Source organism: Ischnura elegans, chromosome 7 (assembly GCF_921293095.1).
Source record: "Ischnura elegans chromosome 7, ioIscEleg1.1, whole genome shotgun sequence".
Lineage (NCBI taxonomy): Eukaryota > Metazoa > Arthropoda > Insecta > Odonata > Coenagrionidae > Ischnura > Ischnura elegans.
This window is the reverse complement of record NC_060252.1, coordinates 105,186,639-105,209,817: the sequence shown is the minus strand read 5'-3', so window position 1 is coordinate 105,209,817 and position 23,179 is coordinate 105,186,639. Positions and strand designations below refer to the sequence as shown.

The 23,179-nt window shown below is 41.0% G+C and overlaps 1 protein-coding gene across 1 annotated transcript in view; it reads left to right on the top strand.

The window, feature by feature from the left end:
- Nucleotides 1–23,179, top strand: part of LOC124163062 (paired box protein Pax-6-like) — a 290,095-nt gene that overhangs the window by 141,386 nt on the left and 125,530 nt on the right. The window contains exon 5 of the mRNA XM_046539848.1: nt 12,523–12,703. Coding sequence (XP_046395804.1) covers nt 12,523–12,703 — 181 coding nt within the window. The remainder of the gene's footprint in view (nt 1–12,522; nt 12,704–23,179) is intronic.

The following is a 23,179-nucleotide window of genomic DNA, read 5'->3' as shown; positions in this document are numbered from 1 at the left end:
GCAGCGCTTACATCCTCGCCCAAAGGTCACCTCACTTTGCGGCAGCGGGAACCAGAATGACGTCACACGGGCATTTCCCATCATTCATACTTAGCCGTCGCGTTTTCGCGCGCATGAAAATGTTCACATTTAATTTAATCGCGAAAAATAGATATCGTCATTAAAAAATCTAAAAGTGTAAAATGCGTACTCCAGGAGTAATGATCTTTCGATTTAGGCAATAAAAAAGATGATAGGAAACCACCCTATTCACCTTTTCTTGTTAGGGTTCCTTTCCCTAGGCCACTTGGAGAAGTTTCGTTTAGTTTTCCGGAAAGTCTCGAACCCCGGAACTTTCCATCAGTCTCCAAATGCCGAACCTAAGCTCGTGCCCCGGCTGTGACACGGTCTGCTCAGCTCTAATACCAGCTCAGAGGGTTTGCCCATCAGCCCCTATGACACTAACCAATTTATTGCCCAATCTATTGAATATTGGATTGTGGTCCAAATGACACACACCAATTTCTTGTCCAATATCCTTTTCGTAATATTGGACACAATTTCTTGCCCAATTTGAAATTTAGAACAGGCTCTTTTTTCTCGCGGCCAATCTTCAATCAGAAGTCAGTTATGATGACTCCTAGTGGCCAAAATAAGAAGCTATTTGCAAAACATCAGATTTGGCGGTAAAACATTGTTTATTTTTCCGAAAAATCGCTTTAAGTTTCTAAAATATAGACGAAAGAAGTTGTTTCACTATTGATTGAAGCGTACAAAAAACAGGAATGCTTATACAACGTAAAAACATCGAAATAAAAAGGCGTTCTCTTGCGGGAAGTTAGAACACTATTATGGCCAATATTGGTGCTAATATTGATGCGTGTCATACGGTACGTTACGTCCAATATTTTATACAATATTGCACGCCGATTTATTGGCCAATAAATCGTTAAGTTTCACACGGGCTTTATGAGGAGACAACGTGAGAAGTGCGCTTCGTTCGCCGGATAGGCAGTCAAGGAACGATCACACTGTCCTACTCTTTTCAGAGCTGGCAAATGCGCGTGGCACTGATTTTTAAACTGATGTAAATTTGATTAAGTGTACGGCTAGTTGTTTTCCAATAAAAATTTCTTTGCCATTCAATGTGTCCGTCACAAAAGATAGGTCAATCACGATTTAAATCGGATCTGTATTTTATTGCTTTCATTGAATATCTTGTTGCATTTTCTAAAAGCACAGTGAAGCTATCCAGAAGACACGTTGTTTCCATGTTTAGCTCAGCGGGCAGCTACCGTCACGAAGCCACGCAGGGAGCACACGGTAAGGCGGTCGAGGCAACCGGGGGAAACTGGCCAGTTTTGTCATGTCTTGCTAAAATTTTTTCGGAATGAGTAAAAACGTAGTTAAAGAGTGCTCTCAATTGCATCGCTATCTTGACTAAAGGTTATTCTGGTCTGCTTTGCTTTCATGTAGCTTTAAAATATTCTCAGGTTAAGGTTACGGTTTAATCGTGTTCCGGTAAAGGCTAATGAGGCATTAGAAAAACCTGCCATAAGTGTATTTAATCGTCACACTCATTCATGATGATTATGGAGCCAAATCATGGAGCATAAATCCCACAAAGTTAAAAAATTTTGATAATTTTCGACGCTCATAAGTATCCAAAGACGGAGAAGCCTTACCGCATTTACTTCATAAGTGAATACCTGAAATCATTAATTAGAGATAAATTCAGCCTCAAAAAATGAAATTACGCCATTATTTAGAGAAAACGGTAAGAAGTTCGCACTGAAATGATAACATTGGCCGTATTTTTTTTTACCAACAGTAGTGTTTGCGATATATCGTCGTGAGGATGATGACCAACGGATGAAACATGGGTCGGTGAAAAACTCGAATTGATTGCGAAACTTACCGCTTTCTTTCTTTTTTAACTAATTGCTCTAACCAATAGCAACAAAAGCATGCGCGGATGAAATTCTTGCATTGATTTCCGCGGGAGTTTGAAGGACGATCATTCCGATTTTCGGGGTTTTCGCCGCGTCTTTAAATTTTTGTGGTATTCAATAGTTCTTCAATGTGCACCACATGATTTCCTCATTTTCTGGCGCAAACAACACGCACTGTTGGTGAACGTTATAGTTTATCATTGGTTGAAATGTATTCAGGCTTTACTTAACGAAACCACGTATTTTAAATTGAAAAAATATTTTATTTTACATTATATTCGATGAATTAAAATAATGCACATTTAATACGAAATTACCTTTCCCAGGGTAATATACCCTTTTAATGCTATCCATCTTCCCGGGGTACAGTCGAAAAATGCGGAGGCCATTTTAATAAAATGTACCAACTAGGAAAAATAAACATTGCATAGTTAATTTTTTAGATATCTTTAAGCGGTTTTTTTTAACTAATGAGATTAAATTGGGCAATAATTACAAAATTTTTATACGTTTACTGATATATAAGTTTTTTTTTATTCAATTCCCCCAAATTTAACAACAATAACGTAAAAAGCCGATATATCGGCACGCCGCACTAAAAGGGGAGTGTAATCTACAGGGTAGTGTGGTAGCCTAGTCAATAGAGGTCTTGCTCATTAATCGAATAGTCGCGGTTTCAAATTCCGAGCCAAGCCTTTAAAAATCAGCAAAATTATTCCTAGAAATGAAACTACGAGAAAATCTCATGTTTTTGGCTTAAGTAGGGATGAGCTATATTCTCAAACACCGAAACAAACCTATCAGATGAGTTAATAACTTTTACAGCAAGATTTTTTTATTTTAACTAAATATTTGCTCAAAGTGTTCAAAATTTATAGCATAATATTTAAAACTTAATTCGGCGCAGGAACACACAGCGCCGCATCGGTCGGTAAAAGTACGCCCAGTATGATTGTCTTTAATGTCGAAATAGTGGAGAAGTGATTCGCGCAACGGTATTGCGATCAGCTGGCGGCGATGAAGAGGATCGGCGGGGGAGAGAAACCAACTCACGCACCCGCCGCGCAAAGAAGGAAAGGCCTCCCGACGTCATCTGTTTACCACCCCCACCCTCTCTTAATCCGCCCCCACCCCTTCCCCATCGCTCACGACACCCCCAGCAGCAGCCTCCACCCCCTCACCCCCCCCCCTCTAACCCCCTGCGGAGCGGAGCAAATGACGCGTCACGGTAAGCAGTCGACCCCCCCCATCCCGTATCCACTGAATACGAGCAGGGCTGGCAACTTGAGAGGTAAGTCGCCTCGGCGTAAACATCCGATCAGGGGGCCCTGAAATGAGGGGCGGTGGGAGTGGAAGCAAGGGTGGAATTGAAGGAAATCTCTCTCATGAATGAATGACAGCCATAGAGCGACAGGACGGCATTTAATATGGGCAATGCGTCGCAATATGATACAGGTGCACTTATTTCTCAAGGAATTGCACAAGAAATATCAATTAATTCGAAGTAAACCTTGAATATCATTAATTAGACTTTTTGATATTTTTTTATACTTGTAACCTGAGTATTTCCTTTCCACGTCACCGCTGTATGTATGACCTCGTCATTATGAGGATAGGGAATCATTTTAGCACCTCATAAATTAAGTTAGTCAGTATAGGCTGTTTTTTCTTAATTAATTTTAGTATATTATCGTTATCAGAGCGTACTATCCATCATTTTTTGGGCATAGCGAAATATCTTTCTTAAAATTATGTATTAAAATCTGATGCGTAAAATCTATTCCCTCATTCAAAAACTCCAAAAGTTTGCGTCAATTTCCGCTTGGCGATTTTTCGTTTTACCAACGACAAATCCAGTCTAACAGCGAATTAAAAATAGATTAGGAATGGAACAATCTGTGAAGGAAATAAATTATTAAAAATGCACCGGGTGCAGTTGAGTTTTTGTCCTAAATTACGGTTTTTTTATCGGTATCCTAGGTCACTTTTGTAAAACCCGTGACTTACCCATCAGTTTAGATATCAATGACATGTTTTGATTCCAGCATCTCATAACTACAGAGATGCATGATCCAGAAGAAGATGTACGGATGAGAAAAACGCTAATCGATGATCCCTTTAACTCGGAAACGGAAAGGTTGAAATTGCGCGAGGTGGCACCCCTGTCCCCGCCCCTTTAAATAGTCGCCGTGAGGGTGTCTCCTGAGTGCCCTCCGCCCCATTGACTCCCCCTCCCTCATTGTTCAAGAAGATCCAACCGACCAGACCCATAACCTCCTCCCATCAGCATCCTTCTTCTCGTGCTAGGCGTCGCCGGCTGGAGCAAACATCCCAAGATCCTTCCCGAAGGTCACCGACCGACCGTCAGCATTCTTTTCCCCTACACCATCTGCATCTACATCCATACACTAAGCCCAAGAGGGGCGTGGCAGGTGTTGTTATGACATCAGCCGTTTACATGCACGGGAATATGAAAACATTTTGGTGTCCGTTGCGACGGATTTGACCACCTGAATTGGCCTAACTAAAATCTTTTCTACTATCCGCTGTTTACAATGACAAAATTAGCGATTTTGGGACGCGTTTCGACGTGTAGCTTCATCACCAGGTGTAATTAACATCTTACGGTTAATATTAATTTAACATGATGATGACGCTAAACGTACTATGGCTAAATTTCGCCATTAAAAAGAGTAGACAGTGCCTAGAGTTTAATTTACTTCATATCATCATGCTGTGCCACCGTACCTCGCCTACATCTACATCTATATAATACCCTGCGAGCCATCTCTAGGGTGTTTGGCAGGGGGTGACAATTCACCAACATGCAGCATGCAAGAGGACTGCCACATGCACACCGCATGGTCATAGAAATATTACGCACACTAGCAAAATATACATGCTTATTCATTTAAAAAACATGCTAATGGTTAGTAATTCATAGAGCAAATACATGCAAGGTTAGAACTATGAAAAAACATGCAATGAGTGATCCTAGCGAGCGATGCCATTAACCCTATCAATGGAGACAACGTTGCTATCCTTAATAGTACGAGGGAAGAATGACATTTTAAATCTCTCTCTTTTGCAGTCTATTTCTTTTATTTTATTCTCATGATCGCGTATACTATAGTGCAATGGTAAACGAAGGATATGATTCACGTCGTCTGAGAAAGTATCTTCTTCGAATTTCCTAAGTAAGTTAAGCCTATACTTCGATCTACGCTCCTGTAAAGATTCCCATCCTAACTCGTGTAACGTACTTGAAACGCTGCACTTTTTGTCGTAACAACTCATCACAAATCTGGCCGCCATGCGCTGTCGTCGATTGATTTCAGCTATTAGTCCTACTTCATAAGGGTCCCACACGTTAGCAGCATATTCCAAGTGCCTATCTAAAACCTTTTCTACCATCCGCTGTTTACAATGACAAAATTTGTGATTTTGGGACGCGTTACGACATACAGTGAAACCTCGGTTAGCGAACGCCTCTGATAACGAACAATTCGGATAACGACCAAAAATTTCTGTTAGCGAACAGATGTGCAGCAACACGTTTGTGTTCGGTGCTGTGTGATTCCAAATGGATATAAAGTAATACAATGTCTACAATAGTAAGTTTACAAGTAATAAAATGTAATACAATGCCTATATACCCTGTAACTTTCATATAATAGCGAGTCAATAGGAGCTAGGAACTAATTATTCCCATTACCTTTATTTCAAATGGGGAAAATTGTTTCGGATAGCGAGCATTTCGGATAGCGACCAGCTTTCTTGAACGGATTGTGGTCGTTATATCCGAGGTTCTACTGTATAGCTTCATCATCGGATGTAATTAACATGTTACAGTTAATATTAATTTAATATGATGATGATGCTAAACGTACTGTGGCTAAATTTCGCCATTAAAAAGAGTAGACAGTGCCTAGGGTTTAATTCACTTCATTTCATCATGCTGTGCCACCATACCTCACCCAATCTTGATAATCTAATTTCGTTTGCGTGGGACAATAAAAGATGGTGAGGATCTGCATGACGCTTTGAAAGGTATCTGATCTTAATTGCTCTTCCCAAGAGATTGAACATTCATCGGGGGAATCTCAGTGTCAGGAATTTGAAAATGCATTTGGATCCGAAAATATCCGATCCGAAAGATCCGGGTCCGAAAATCAAGGATCCGATCCAAATCCGAAATAAATCCTGGATCCGTCCATCCCTAATAGAAATCCGAGGTCCATTATCGAGGGTGTTTGATGATCCTGGAGAGATCCATATCTTAGCCTAACGGATGAGGACCTCGGCTGCCGTGACAGTAGAAGACCCTTCCAACAACTCCGGATGCCCTCTCTTGAGCTCTAGTCCTGTTCCTCCCCTTCGACTTCCGTGTCGGATGCACTGAGTGACCGGAACATGTCCGGACGTCCTTTTGCCACCCCTTATTGCCATCTCTTAAACACGTGCGCATCCCTGAGATTCGGCTTATCACCATGGTTAAACTGCCTATTGCATTGTTGATGGAGACTTTCGCGGGGTCGTGCAGCATGCGTAGCAAGGTTTTCGGGTTGACCTCCGCGTCGTTTCATATTCATGACGACAGTTTCGCCGGCGTTGTAGCTGGCGTCTTCAATGTTCGAAGTGTTTGATGCAGGTTTTTGTCCGTCTTATGTAGGCCTTGGTTTGGGCTAGGTGCGTTCTGAAGGTATCTTCCCTCATCCACCCAGATAGTCTGCGAACAGGATACTTCGTTAGTCCATGATACAGTACATCGGTGAGCACGGCGAATTACGCCAGACACATCTCGTGATTGGTGGTGCTATCGGGCATTTAATCATTCCCAAGTGCATGGTCAACACTTCAATGAAGAGCTTTCATGGAGACGGGTATTTACTCGGGGACTGCCAAGATCTTTGAGTAACTCTCGGTAACTAAAACTTGGCACCCATTAAATGATCCATCACAAAAACGTACCTTTAAAGCACTTAAATGTAATGGCGGATCCGAAACATTAATTCATATTCCCACTTAGCTTGATTGAATGGAAAGCACATAATAGTCCACCACCGAGGTCTCTTAAAATGTCCCAGCGATCTCCGTCGGCAGTTCTGACACCACCACCATTCGACACGAAGCCACTCCCTTCAGATGGGAAAATGATGAGTGTCCCTGCGAATTCATTTCCTCCTCTTTTTCTTGCGAGAAACCTCATCGTGCCCATCTCCGTTTCACCGCGTGCCAGCTGTCGCCCCCCTCCTCCCCCGCTGCAGGCAGCCACCGATGACGTCACACCCTCCCCCACCAGGAAGACCCCTATCACAATAATAATAATAATGACGACGCGGATAGGATACCTCCATCACCGTCTCCGCGCATAATAAATATTTTTCCGCCCCAAAACCGAGGCATTCCTGCGGTGCGGTCTCCGCTGGGAACCGCACGCGATATGCGCCGAGCGCGGCTCTCTTCCCCTTGCATCCGTCCCTTCCTCCCGCCCCGACGTCACCCCGTCTTCATCATCTTCCACTTCCCACTCGTCTCCGAAAGAGGCCATGAAATACGCTCGTCAGCGGGAGGCAGTGCGCTCAACGACGGCATCGCATGGCACTTTGTGGAGGAGACCGAAAAATGAGGAAACCCAACTTGCACATTATAAAATCCTTGTGTAGGCTTTCGCGGTGTGGTGAGGATTCAGAAGACAGGTTTTCGGGGTTACTACCGCGTAGATTCATCTCTGCAGAGGACAGTTTCGCCGGCATTGCAGCAGGCTTCTTCAGGTCAATGCTTATTTGAGATGCAATTGGGAGAAAAGGAGGTTGACGAGGGTCCACTCTTAAGTACTCTGAAAATTTCGAGGTGATAGCTTAAGGTTAAAACGTGTAATTAATCGTGAAAGGGAGCGATGTTAACAGTTGACTTGCAGGAGATTGGGGGAGTGGTTGGGCGGGGGGGAAGCGCTCGCAGAGGACGCATTAGTTGTCGAGGGGTCAGTCCGGAATGGACCGAGAGAGAACGGGAAAAGATGCGACGCCCCACGAGAATAAATATGTCCGAGCGGAGGAGACTTCATTTTTGTTAGCCTATGAGTTAAAGTCGTCTCGGGGGGTGGGGGGAGAGGATTTGTCGTCATGGAAGCAATAAAAGGGCGCGGCAAATGGAGCAGAGGAGTAGAGTCCATGATGGGGAGAGGGGAGGGAGGATTTATTGGCAAGCAGGCTGTGGCCGCTCCCATCTCCACTCCCGGCTACTAGCGTGCTTTGCTCTAAGCATTGCACTCACGACGGACACATTTTATTTGGTCACCACCAACGAGGGGGATGCATTTTGGGGGGGTTTCTCCCTGAGATGCCACGAATATTTGCCATTACCATCATGTTATACATTTGACGGTATTCGGGTAGTAATCACTTTCATTCTCCCCTCTAATAGGGTGATTTCCTATTATTTTTTTATTGCCTAAATCGAAAGATTATTACTTTCGGAGCACGTAATTCACGCATTTAGATTTTTAAATGACGATATCTATTTTTCGCGATTAACTGAAAATTGAAAATTTTCAAGCGCGCGAAAACGCGACAGCTAAGTATGAATTCCGGGAAAACTCCGTGTGACGTCGTTTTGGTTCCAGCTGTCGCCGTGTGAGGTGACCTTGAGGCGAGGCCCTGAGCGCTGATACGATGCAGGTTGCAACCAGGTAGCAGATTACCCTGCTAGCAGGTAGTGCTTGGCTTAAAATAAGGATTATTAATACCTTATCGAACGAAGGAAACTTTCCGACCTTAGACGATTTTAATAAGTGATTATTAAGAGATGTTTCCTTGAGCTCTGTGCCTCTTGCATGCATTGGTAATCTCAGACGATGTAAAACTCCTATCCTCTCGTGTGGAAACTAAGTCCCTGTGGCGTCACGTGGAGTGGAATCGCATGGGCGCCAATCTGGCCTTTTTCAAATGCGGTTAAAATTGACCGTAGCCATTCGTCTAAACTGGGATTTCTAAAACGAAATAATTTGTATATTATGTATACACGAATGGTGGGTAACGAATCGCAATCACTTCATTTCGTTTTCTTTGATGAAGGAAACTACCCTATTTATGTGGCACATGTGGTTTTAAATCTGAATGTATCCAATTACCAATTCTCTCATTCAATTAAATGTTGGGACACTTCAAAATTAGTAAGGATACATCTCGTTGTCTTTTAATATACCCTAAAAATGTCAATATTAAATAATCACATCAGTAAATAATATATTTTGATAAATCTATTACATTATCCCTTCATAACTTGAGTAGCCATATCAATGTCATACTTAGGATAATAATTGTTTTAATTGCGACATTTTAATTGGAATTTGATACCATGTTTAGGAGGTCTAACCGATTGAAAAAATTTTCAAAAGTGACATTTTTAACCACTTAAAGGAACAAATAGTGAAAAGTGCGTGGAATTAATTGTTAGGTAGAGTAAATTAGTCTACATATTAGAATTTTATTTCGGAAAAAATGTAATTCAGCTTTAGAAGTGAAACACAAATTCTCAGAAAGGAAGTCGCAGGATGGAAGCATGTTGTGATGCATGAGTAATCTCTTGTTGCATGATGCGTCCACTTTATTATTTTGCGAAATAAACATCTTGTTTCTTTACCAGGATCAAAATGATCTCCTGGTTGGTTCAAAATTAAAAGGAATTTTTGCTTGAATAATTTAAATATCATTACATCAATTCATGTGGTCGTTACTAGCAACACTGAATCCAAAATTCCAATACGTTGCACTTTTGAGCTTCAATATTTGATTGGTTATTTTTAATTACTGCGACGCTTTTAAGAATAGAGAGGGCTCTTAAAGAATCAAGGACAGAAAGCGGTGGTTTTCATTTTTTTAAAACGAGAAATACTGTGGGATAATATTACGGGTGCAGATATGGGAGGCTTGTGGCCTATGCTTAATATTTTGGATGAATGGCGTAAGTGATGCTAAAATAAAAACCTCTCCGCCAATAAAACTTTCCAAAACTTCTGGCGTCAAATGAAACAATAACGGCACAAGGTAAACATTTATTACCCCAAATATAACGCAGCAAATTTTGATTATTGCAGTGAGCAAGCAAATAACTTCCTGAAGTTACTTCGGAAACTCGATGAAGATCCTCCATTTAGTTCTTACACGCAAAATAATTTCCCAGAAGAGAAATTCAGTTTCATAGAGTATATTACTCACCTGATAGTGGAAAACGAGTCAAAATACGAATATGAAGTTAATTAAAAATGCACGAAAATTTTTCCAACAATATAAAATGTGGCTTTTGAGATTCAATAATAATGATAAACGAGCGATGAGTAAATGCTTTTCCTCTGAAAGTTCAATTTTATCGAAATCGGATAAAAATCGCTCCAAAATTAGTTTATCAAAGAAATTCTTCCCTCACGGAGTCACTAACCATAATACGGTAACATTTCACGGATGTATCACCAGAAAAGGATTTTGTGCTGATATTTCATCGCCATTATTTCAATGACGCGTGGCATCGTGGTGGATGGTTAATTTCTCATGTTAATTTTATTATCGTCTGCCCAAAGTATGCCTAAAGTTACCGAAACCGATCGAACCGATTGGATAACCATATCTGCAAGTGTGTTCAGACAGGATTCTCACGTTGAAAGCACCAAATTATGCAATAACTGAAATGTAATTGGAGTGAGATGTAGACTTCAGAATCCTTTGCTCCATTATTACCCATTGTTATGAGTACCAAAAGTAGATATGAGAACAAAAAGTAGGTATGGCACATTTAAAAAAATATAGCCATTATTAATGATATCATAAATGAAATCTATTTTTTAAGTACTGAAAGAAAAGAAAATCTTTGGAAAAATCGATTGAATGTTGATAAGGATTCTCTTTGGGTAAAAAAAACCGTAGGGAAAAAGCCGCACAAATAGGGAAGCGTGTAAAACCTTCGAAGGCCTACTGAGAGTGAGTATACGTGAGCATGCTGATTTATCATCCACTGCCTCCAAGCAAATGCTCACGTTGTGCAAAGCGTACGAATTTTGGTGATCACGGTAAAAAAGAATCCAATGCATTAAGAGTCCGGAGATTCTTAGCAAGATGAAGCAGAATTAGACTATACAGCAATAATGTGGTGCAGTTTTACACAAAACAAATTTTAATCCTCTGACCCGGCTGTCAGCGTAACAGCTTCATCTTCAGGGTCTCCGAGCATCTTCAGGGTCCCTGAGGATGATCTCATTACATTGTTTACCCTGAATATGAAGTATATTCAAACCAGGGTTGGATTAAATTTTAATTTGTGGAAAATAGGCCCTTATCGTTTCAGTACGTTGCATTAGAAGCACCAGCATACCTTGAAGTTACGATTTTCATGCGTGTCAAGATATGATAGTTTCATTTACCACATCAAGGAAAGGCATTGATATTCAGCTTATTAAAACAACTTGGTTGTTTCCACACTATTTTATATTCACCGACCATGGTTTCGGCAACTTGTGCCATTGTCAAGGTACATAGCCTTGGGTGACAGCCTTTTTATAGGTTTTTCAGGAGGGGGGAGGGGGTGTGGGGAGGGGTTACAGGGGTGTGTTCATTCCGATGTCACTGATGACGTCAATGGGCGATGGGTTGGAGGTAGGGTAATGTTCAGAAGGGGTGAGTGGTTTGGGAACATATGGTCGTTAGATAATTTAAAATCAGCGGGGCAATTCATAATTTCAAACTGTTCTAAGAAATCCAGTTTCCGCCCCTTGTCATGTACATGTAAAATGTTTGCATCAAAATTACACCAATGGTGTTCGTCATTCAAATGTCTTGCAATTCCTGATGAATCGTCATTATTTACGAAACATCGTCTATGCTCTTTCATTCTCGTTTTAAAACTCCTCCCAGTCTGGCCGATATAGTTGGTTTCACGTTGAATGACGAACACCACTTGTGCAATTTTGATGCAAAAATTTGACATCTTCATGACAAGGGGCGGAAACTGGATTTCTTAGAACAGTTTGAAATTGTGAATTGCCCCGATAATTTTAAATTATGTAACGACCATATGTTCCCATTCCAATCACCCCTTCTGAACATTACCCTACCTCCCACCCATCGCCCATGACGTCATTAGTAACCTCGGAATGAACACACCTCTATAACCCCACCCCCACCTCTCCTCCCTCCTGAAAAACCTATAAAAAGGCTGTCACCCAAGGCTATGTACCTTGCCAATGGCACAAGTTGCCGAAACCATGGTCGGTTTAAATAAAAGCATGTGGAAACAGACAAGTTGTTTTAATAGCTGAATATCAAAGATTTCCACCGCGTCACGCCGGACACTCTTTTATTCATTGATATTCACTTCCTCCAAACCACCGCTTTCGCTTGATGAATGAACGAGCCGTGGATTCGGGAGAGAGGGTTGAACGGGGGGGCGGGGTGTGCTTGGAATCTGCACACCCTTTTCACATGGAGATCCTCTACTTCACCACTTTCTCCACAACCCCTCCCTCCTCCCCATCCCCCAATTCTTTCGCACCCCCCGTGCCTCCCGCTGATGGACTGCGGTGACCATGGACTTCGTGCAGATACTACGAGACGGGCTCGATCCGGCCCCGCGCCATCGGGGGCAGCAAGCCGCGGGTCGCCACCGCAGAGGTCGTGTCCAAGATCGCGCAGTACAAGAGGGAGTGCCCGTCTATCTTCGCTTGGGAGATCCGGGACCGGCTGCTGCAGGAAGGCGTCTGCTCCAACGACAACATCCCATCCGTGAGTACTCACACACCATTAACAGCTCTTGTAATAATAATAATATTCCTTTATCCGGGCGAGGTTGAGACTAAGAAGCAGTGGCGTAGCCAGAGGGGAATCCGGGGGGTCCGGACCCCCCCGAAATACAAAAACACAATCATTTTCCTTCATAAAAGAAAACAAAATATTGGAGGAAGAGTTCTCGGGTTTCCAGCCGGGTCCAAGGGTTTTTCTGCACCGACGTTTCGAAGGCTAAGTCTGCCATCGTCTTCAGGGTGAATGGGGTAGCCAAGATGTGTCCGTCTTATATACCTTCGCATTGGGTTCAGGTATATAAGACGGACACATCTTGGCAAATCCATTCACCCTGAAGACGATGGCAGACTTAGCCTTCGAAACGTCGCACAGTGGGCTAGAATCGAAAAAAGCTGGCCAAAACCTCAAAATCGATTTTTTTGAGCTAGGAAGTTGAAACTTCGCATACACATTCTCAAATAAATTGTGCATAACTACCCAGATTATTTTGGTCCTGTGTTTTCACTTTAACAATATATGTGAGGTCAAAGTTGAGCAAATTTAGCGAAAAACGACCACCCTCGATTTTTTCTGAAAATTGCCGACTTTATCCTCGTGCAGTGGTTTTATAAATAGTTTTATCGACAAAACTGTTATACCATCTTAATTGACACTTCTTATTCTTTCATTTGAAAGGTTTTTAAAGATTTTGTTTCATCAATAACCATAGATACATAACAAAATGGCGGAGCCTGTTTTCAACCCATTTTTTTACATAAACGTAGAAAAAAAGTAGACATTGTCACCGGCTTACACTAAGTCTCTTATATCATGTCGTTCTTTGAAGCTTCTACATTGTGAATCTAAAGTCAAACCTTGCACCAATTTGCAACCCCGAATTTTAAATCGTTTTTTCGAACGCACGGACGACTCCGGTTCTGGCCGGCGGCGGCGGAGAGTACGGCGACGCGGCAAGCGGGTGGATGCAATATGGCCTCATTCACTTTTATGTGTGGATAACAGATATATTAGTGACAGAAAATAATCACCAGAAAGTAAAATTTATAAATATTGCTACGAATGACTCTCATTATGCAATCGCTGGGCACTGCAAGAGGTGCACTGAAAGGTTTCTTTCTTTGAGTGCATTCCATGGAGAATGGACTTAAATCGCGTTCTTAAAGTGGGGAAACGGACTCTTTTACTAACTAATAAACTTTTTAAAAATAACAATTAATATATTCCTTAAACGTGATGGAAAATGGCTCAATACAGTACTTGATTTTGCCGAATTTTGACAAATCAAGTACTGTCTTGGTGCTTGAAGAGTTCATTATTCTTATTTAGTTTATATTCTTGATTTAAAGCAATTAATAACTATTCCTTATGCAGCACAATTTACATGTTGCTCTAGTTTAGCCAGTGCAGATGGACGTCAATTCATGTTTTCAGGGTTGTATCGAAAGAACGAATAGGAGGAAAACGAATGCAAAAGGAAGATACGGTGACCATCCTCGGAGGCAAGAAGAACTCTTGCCAAGTGGATAAAATGCAACCCCGAATATTATGTTATGTCAGATTAAGAGGCCCTCTCAATAAGTAATTGTGTCCATGCAGCTCACCAAATATCGGTGCAAGAATCTTCGAAAATCTGAAATGCCAGGGATATAATATTAACCCCAGCGATGGGAGAGTGACGCGAGCATATGATTTCATTTACCCGAGTGAAATTATTGTAGCAGAAATTATATAAGAAGTCTCCAAAAATGGTTCTGTTCTCTTACTGCGACTCGAATCTTAACGTGCATTTCCACAGATCCTAGTTTCGCGTCGCATATAAAGTGCACTTTAATTTGCAAACACGGCTTTGACAGCAGTTAGTACATGCGCAATATAATCGCACGTGAGAACGAGGGCCTATGTCTCATGAATTATTGCTCGTGAGCACCTTTGTGCCTTCTTGTTTAGGTAAAAAATGCTGTTCGTTAGGCGAAGCATGAAACAGGCACGAGTATTCAAAAGTCATCACAATTATTCTAGATTTCCTCTCCAAATAATTTAATTTTCTCTCTCTCTCACTGACGCTTTAAATGCAATTATGGTATGCCACCAACCGTGCATAAGGTCTTCATTCAAGGAGCTGACATTGCAACAGAGTCCATTCTTAATTGCGACAACTGACAGGGGAAGCACTATAGGCGCGATATAAGGACGTGAGAAAGTTCCGTGAACGGTTGACTAGAAAAATGGCACGAGTGGCCACAAATAGGGATTTATTTCGAAGACAACTCCTAATGTCATAACTGATAATGTCAAAAATTATGCCAATTAAACTGGAGGAAACACAGAGCTTACCGAACAATGTAATGGATCTGTTTTTGAAAAAGGAAAACAATGCTTTAGCTCAGACAGTGAAAGTGATAAAAACTCGTCAGATAGTGAATGAAAAACAGTAACCTTTTATTGCTGACAGTGCTAATTGCAGTATGTTAGTTGGGAAAAGCGTAAATTGTGTTGCTTTTGTTTATGTTATGTTTGTATGGTAAAATATTCCTGAAAAATAACCATTTTATCAGCAGCGCAGTTGATTAAGAATAATGACGTTGATATATATGAAAGAGTTAAATCAATACTTTATATTGAGCATAAGACATAGATTAAAATGGACTGGTATTCTTAGAAAGAATACATTATTCGATGTGAGTAATATGCCTTCCGCAGATTTTAAAGCTAAAAGGAGTTCAAACCAAAATCAAGTTCGAAGGACTCGGCACTACAACAATACTATAAAACGACCGTTGTCCGAAGGCCTTTAAATATGTATGGCAGGTTAGGAAGTGGAGCCCATGGATCATCGAGGGCTCTTGCCTAGAAAAAGAGCTTGTTAGTTAATAAAAGAGTCCGTTTCCCCACTTTAAGAACGCGATTTAAGTCCATTCTCCATGGAATGCACTCAAAGAAAGAAACCTTTCAGTGCACCTCTTGCAGTGCCCAGCGATTGCATAATGAGAGTCATTCGTAGCAATATTTATAAATTTTACTTTCTGGTGATTATTTTCTGTCACTAATATATCTGTTATCCACACATAAAAGTGAATGAGGCCATATTGCATCCACCCGCTTGCCGCGTCGCCGTACTCTCCGCCGCCGCCGGCCAGAACCGGAGTCGTCCGTGCGTTCGAAAAAACGATTTAAAATTCGGGGTTGCAAATTGGTGCAAGGTTTGACTTTAGATTCACAATGTAGAAGCTTCAAAGAACGACATGATATAAGAGACTTAGTGTAAGCCGGTGACAATGTCTACTTTTTTTCTACGTTTATGTAAAAAAATGGGTTGAAAACAGGCTCCGCCATTTTGTTATGTATCTATGGTTATTGATGAAACAAAATCTTTAAAAACCTTTCAAATGAAAGAATAAGAAGTGTCAATTAAGATGGTATAACAGTTTTGTCGATAAAACTATTTATAAAACCACTGCACGAGGATAAAGTCGGCAATATTCAGAAAAAATCGAGGGTGGTCGTTTTTCGCTAAATTTGCTCAACTTTGACCTCACATATATTGTTAAAGTGAAAACACAGGACCAAAATAATCTGGGTAGTTATGCACAATTTATTTGAGAATGTGTATGCGAAGTTTCAACTTCCTAGCTCAAAAAAATCGATTTTGAGGTTTTGGCCAGCTTTTTTCGATTCTAGCCCACTGTGCGTCGGTGCAGAAAAACCCTTGGACCCGGCTGGAAACCGGAGAACTCTTCCTCCATACTATTCGCCGGGAAAAACTTAGATCCTTCAAAAGAAAATGTTGAAAAAACATGAATTAAAAAAATATTTCTTTAACAAATGAAGTTTTTCGATTATGAAAAGTGTTAAAATTAGTTTAAAACCCATTACTTAGAACCCTGTTTTTCAAAAATTTCCCCCCCTGGTTTTTGACCTCCCCCCCCCCCCCCCCCCGAACGAAATTCCTGGCTACGGCACTGCTAAGAAGTCCCCTTTTCCACCTAACACCTTGTACATATACAGATTGCTGTAATTATTGGCTTTCGAAATGTTTCTGAGAATGATCTGTCTTCTCTCGGGCCAACATGTTCCATCGCGAATCCCTCACGCTCCAAGAAGTCGTTCAACTCGTCGCTTTTAATTCGCCATCGTTTTATTGCAATCGTCAAAATATTTGGCCAACAATCTTGGGATTGGTTTATGCACAGCTTTCCACTCCATCTGAGTGACACATTATCTTCTCAAAGGGTCTAGCAGGTTAAGATGGTGAAAAGTGCCCACGGTATTTTGAGAAATAAAAAATATACACTTAAAGTGCATCCAAAATTATGTGGTTGACCAAAGTTTATTCGTGTTTTTGACCCTGTTCCACCAATTTTAAAAATCTGAAAAAATGAGGATTATACTTTAAGGTAGGGGTAATAATATATTTTTTTTCGGCGCGTCTATTGTTTCCTAAAATTTATAATTTAATTTTGAAATTTTCAAACTTATGTAAAAGTTTAGTTTTTGATTAAAAAATTTCGAAAAAAATCTGGATGGTAGACCATAAGAGTGTACACAATTCAAAATCAAGAAAACGATTTTACAAAAATAAAAACTGGAGATATTGTTAAAAAACTAAAAATCATGTTTCAATTTTTTCTGGGGTAATTTTCCATTGTTGAGGACTGAAACTTTGGGTGAACACATAATTTTGGATGCACTTTTAGTGTATATTTTTTATTTCTCAAAATATCGGGGGGCACTTTTCACCATCTTAACCTGCTAGACCCTTTATATCAATATTTTCATTGCGGAAAACTGATATACATTTAAGAATATTTAAGCATTCCTCTGTTAGAGCACTTTTTGTCTATTTACACCGAGTTTGACATTTGCCACGAAAAAAATTTGGAGTTGTCGAAATTTGTACATGAATCTTCCAATTTCCTATCAGGTATGCCAACAGCTCTAACACCAAGATTTGTAATATAACTGCCAATGTAATTTCCACCAACGACTTACAGTAATTATCAACTCTCCTATTTTTCGAGGAAAGTCTTCCTAATACTTGTGACGGCTGTATCGTTTTATGCTTTGCCATTTTCCACCTTCGCGCTCATCCGACTCATGCCAACTCTATACTGTGCTTCTCATCATTCTTAACCCGGAAATGACTTGATGAAGAAACGGAACAGTTAGAATGATATCATATTTTCTTCATGGATATAACTCAATGTGTACTTTGAATTTTCCTTATTACTTTCAATACGTCATATAAACATTTTTAATCTTGAAAATTAGATGAACTTGTGCGAGAAAAATTGTTTTACCAGAGGAATACCCCAATAACGGGCAATTAAATATAACATCAATGAAAACAATAAAAAAAATTCTACGCTATCTTTCCGTAAAAGCATATTTCATTCGCCCAATCCAACAGCTCGATTATAAATATAAGTATACATTTATAGCAGTTAAAGCGAGTGATTATCATTGAAAAATATCCTGGAATTGAATTTTATTCGTCACGAAAGAGAGGAAGTTGTTTCGACGTGAACCCGCAGCATTTGGCGGCCTCGGTGGCGGCGATCTAAAGTCCTCGCTTGCCAAGCCAAAGGTCGTGGGTTCGATTCCCTCCTGGGTAAGTTACCCTTATCTAGGGCATGGGCGTGTGTAAATGTCCTTCATTGTAAAGGCCGTAAATGTGCTGTTTATGGGGTAATGGAAATTAATAAATAAAATACCTTGGAGGGCGGGTAAGTGATCCGACAATCGTAATGTGAACGAGGCATAAGTTAGACGTTGTCTCTTGCGATATCCATACGCGTATCTATACACTTGGGATATACCCATACTCATTAATTCCTAGGGTTCAATACTGGACTGCTAAAACTTGGGCATTAGATCGCTGTCAGCACGAATGAGTCGATCCTCAACAGTCGACTGCCATAGCAGTTCACGTCGACCTGCAAAGCTAGCTTATGCCTCATTCACATTACGTTTGTTCCAGCGATTGTCAGAACTATCGTGCATTCACACGACGATGGTTAAAACCGTAGGTGGATCGGGTACGCCTATGGTAGAAATCTCTCAACACGGTAACGTCTACATCATGAGATTGGAATCTGTAGGAATACAGAACATTAATCATCTTAAGACCGCGGTATGAGTAAGATCCGTGTAACATAATTGTGATTTCCTTTGAAACTTGACGACAATGCATTTTCGTTCTGCTTTCGCCGCTATTCCACGAATCATTCGCCGCACCACTGCGGTCGCCGTTTCCGCGATTAATTTTGTGTACGCGAGACAACCGTGAAAGAATCCTGAGCGTCAAATGGATCTCAAAAACCCGCACGGGGAGAAGAAGCATTCTCGTTTTTTTTTAATTCTACTCCACTACCGCATCTACCTTTTCCCATTCTCGAAACACAACACGCTTTCTCGAAGGCGTTGGCGCATCAACGACACACGAGAGCTCACGCAAAAGCGAATTCCTTCATTCCCGAAAAAAGCACGCCTCAGCGATTTGAAAGAAAGAGGGGCTGGGAGGAAGAGGCGCGGAGGAAGGCGGCGGAAAACTTCGTCGGCGTCACATTCACTCGCGGAAACTTTCTTCGGCAGCAATGAGGAAAGAAAGAGACGATGTCTTTCATCCGCAATCTCTCGCCACCCCGGTGAGCACTGCATGTGGGCCTGCAGCACACTTGCGTCTCACTGTGCCCGCCCAAGTGAGAGGGACACGCGAATCTGATTCCTCCGCCCATTCCGCACAAAAGAGAAGCGGGGAGATCTCATCGAGTTGATGAGGAGGAGGGGCGGTGGGGGGTGGGGTTGGAATATTAACAATAATAATAATAAAATGCCCTTATTCGGGCGAGATTGAGACTAAGAAGTCCCCTCTTCCACCTAAACCCTCGATAGCGTCAATGCAAACATATTAAAAAAATGGTAGACAAACGCTTACAATACAAAGGATGTACAATATTTGTGAAATGTTAAAAATATGAACAAATGTACGTGAAAATTTAGTGGAAAAAATATTTCTGTTTGTGGGAAAAAAACATGAGGATAAGGGTGTAGTATCCTTCAGCGAAAAAACCCACTGCAGGAAAACGCCTACACAAGAAGGGGGGCGTGAAAAACCTGCAAAACCTACTGAGTAAAAGCTAAAGTCGTGTTATTACGTTTATCACCTCCTGCGAAAACCTACTGAGTGAAAGCTGAAGTCGTGTTATTTGTAAAATACAACATAGTCAATGAGGGTGGAATGAATGGGGGTGGAATAGGGGTGGGGACGTCACACCCCACCCCTACTTTCCCGAATTCAGCGCCTCATAATTTTTCAACCGAAATTTCGCACCTCACTAAAATAAAAGATAGCAACTCATTGATTTCAGTTATATCCTTCTAATATTTCCTTTAGAGAAAGAAATATTCTACCGCAAATAGCACAGATTACATATTTGAAAGACTGTTAATTTCAGGGTGCGCGGATGTAAATATTACACTGATGCATCTGTATTTTTATTCAATCTTAAGCTAAAAATAAAAATTGAAATGGCATTGAATTTTTTTTTAATTCTCTGAGAAAAAACTGTAAAGGGCAATTGCGTATTCTAAGACACAGGTATAACGCTCCTAATGAAATTGCATACAACGTTGTTGCCTACAGTATTCCATTGCGGAATTCGCTAATTAGATTCCTTCGTCAAATCTGATAAAGAGCATATAATGATGTTTGTCATTTCGAAGTCGGAATGCAATGGATGGAGGCGGTACTTGATATCGCTTCTATCCTCATTTTAATCACCATTGAGCAAGAAATTGCGAGAGCTGTTTGACGCTGCTCACCCATGAGTGAACCTTTTAATTCATATGCATGCATTCCCTGTTAGCTATACCCTAACCAACACTTCAACCGAGACTTATCTTTACCGCACACATAATTATTATTTTCTCAACTTTGAGCAGGGGAAAATTGCCCCAGGTAATCGCAGTACCGGTCTGAATGACACTCGACATTTATAAATCGCAAAACTATAATTTTTAGGGTTCCGGGAAGTAAATATTCCATTGTTGTACCCTAATTATTACTGAAGTTAAATATTTAAATTAATAATGAAATGAAAAATAAGCCCTTGTCGAAAATGATGGACATTAAGAGCATTAGTGAAATCAACAGCGATTTACATTCTCTCCATCTACCATATTTTCGCCTGATTAATTACGATTGAACTCAGGAACGATATGAGCAGGTCAGAGTAGGTAGAAAACTGGAGCGTCAAAATCGAGACTGATTTTTAATAGGGATGGTGGGATCAGATACCTCGGATCCAAATATCCGCGGATATTGCCCTTCATCGGATACATCGGATCCAAAGTCGCGGAAGACATCGGATCTGGATCCGAACTTTTAAATAATAGCTTCAGTGAATGCAACGCCCCATAAGGGTGGAAAGAGTTCCGATTCTTTCTTCGAATGTGCCGTCGAATGCGATCCTTGTCCTACGCCACTGGTCAGTGGTTTATCCGAAGATTTTTCCTATTTTCATTTCCAAACCCAGGCGTAACAGTTCAGGTCCTGAGCATGTAAAGATATTTTTAAAGAAACATATTGAAAGCCTATAAAAATGATTTTTAATTTATAAAAATATTAATATGTGTATAAAAATCTAAAAAGGATTCCTTTGATTGTACGTACCCAGAATAAACTTGAATAATTACTTCGTTTAATAGCAGGAATGTGAAAATGCATTTCGATCCGAAAATATCCGACCCGAAAGATCCGGCTCCGAAAATCAAGGATCCGATCCGAATCCGGATCCGAAAAAAATCCTGGATCCGTCCATCCATAAGATTAAATCAACCTCCTCAAATGCCATGTGACGAGCAAATATCGTCGTGCCCGCGTCGTAGATATCTCTGTGATCCGCGGATATCGGTCGTCGCTTTTCTTTTGTCAGTTCGCCTCTCTCGTGCTACTCCGATGCTCACTCATTGGCCGCTGCCACATTGAAGCTGCTCCAAGTGACCGCAGCATCACGCAAAACCACCGCTCGGCGCAGCCATTAATGCGGGATCCGCTCGACCCCTTCGTGCACACACGCGTCATTCGTTGGGAAAAAAAGGTAAATTCCGTTTTTCCTCCTCGTCCTTCGCTAAGCTGAGTCAACGCGTGGAAGGTGACTGCTGTGATAGCAGCTCAAAAAGGGCACGTCGCAACCATCGTCAATACGGCAGAAATCAAAGAATGATTCGTAAAGGCAGAGGTGGATGATAATAACAAAAGAAATTCCGGCGGCGAAAAAAAAATATTTTCTCCTCATCTGGGGTCTGAGAAAATTCACTTATATCTGAGCTTAACATTCCTCCCTCATGGGTATTGAAATATAACAAGCTGCAACTCCTATCTTTGCCTAAGTTAGACGTTTTCTCTTGCGATATACTCTAATCCATAAACTTGGGGTATATACATACTCATAGATTCCCAGGATTCAATACTGGACTGCTAAAACTTAGGCATTAGATCGACACTAGATTCTCAATCGAAGCATTCTCTCCTCGCAGTCGCCGTCAGCACGAATGAGTCGATCCTCAACAGTCGACTGCCATAGCAGTTCACGTCGACCTGCAAAGCTAGCTTACGAATGCCTCATTCACATTACGATTGTTCCAGCGATTGTCGGAACTATCGTGTATTCACACGACGATGGTTAAAACCTGTGCGGCCCTCTAGTGCTGACATCTAAAGTGAACGAGAAATTGGCGGTTAGCAAAGCTGTTGAGGTATGCAGGGTCAATATATTACTGTGTTCAACGTGTATTTACCGAATAATTTTTCTTCCCCCATATTCCTCCTGGTGTCCTTTCCTGTTGCTGTCCTTATATTCTCTGCGAATGTTAGATTTTAATTGAATCACATGGACATCTTAAAATCCTCGCCGCCAATTCCAGCCATCCAAAATTCCAGCACCTTTTCCGCGTGTTAATGGAATAAAGAACACTAAGAGAATTTTATTTTTCCGGATTCATTCCATAACAAATGACTGTTGAAAAATACGGAAAAAGTTGCACGAGGGCCGACTTACTGTCGCAAGTAAACGCTGAATGCTGTATGAATTTCATAAAGCGATACCGTCTGAAATTCGTATGCGGAAATCTGCGAATCAATTAGAAAAACTTTCTTAACACGATATTTTTAACACATTTTTCACATCACTGGCGTCAGCCCATCACGCCATCACCAGACGCAGCTGATTGCTTGGTTAGGAGAAGAATAAATACGATGGAAAGGATGTCCCATTTTTTAAATTTGAATAGGAATATCCATAAAATTAGTGCCCACAAATTCGAGTGAATTTTTTAAAATTATCTTTGACAGTGCGTGTCTTTAAGGCCGACCGACAATGAAATGAAAAGGAGGAAGATATTACCGATGGCTTTGACTGTGGGTTACGCGGTGGTGTTCGTTGATGTTTCACGGTACGA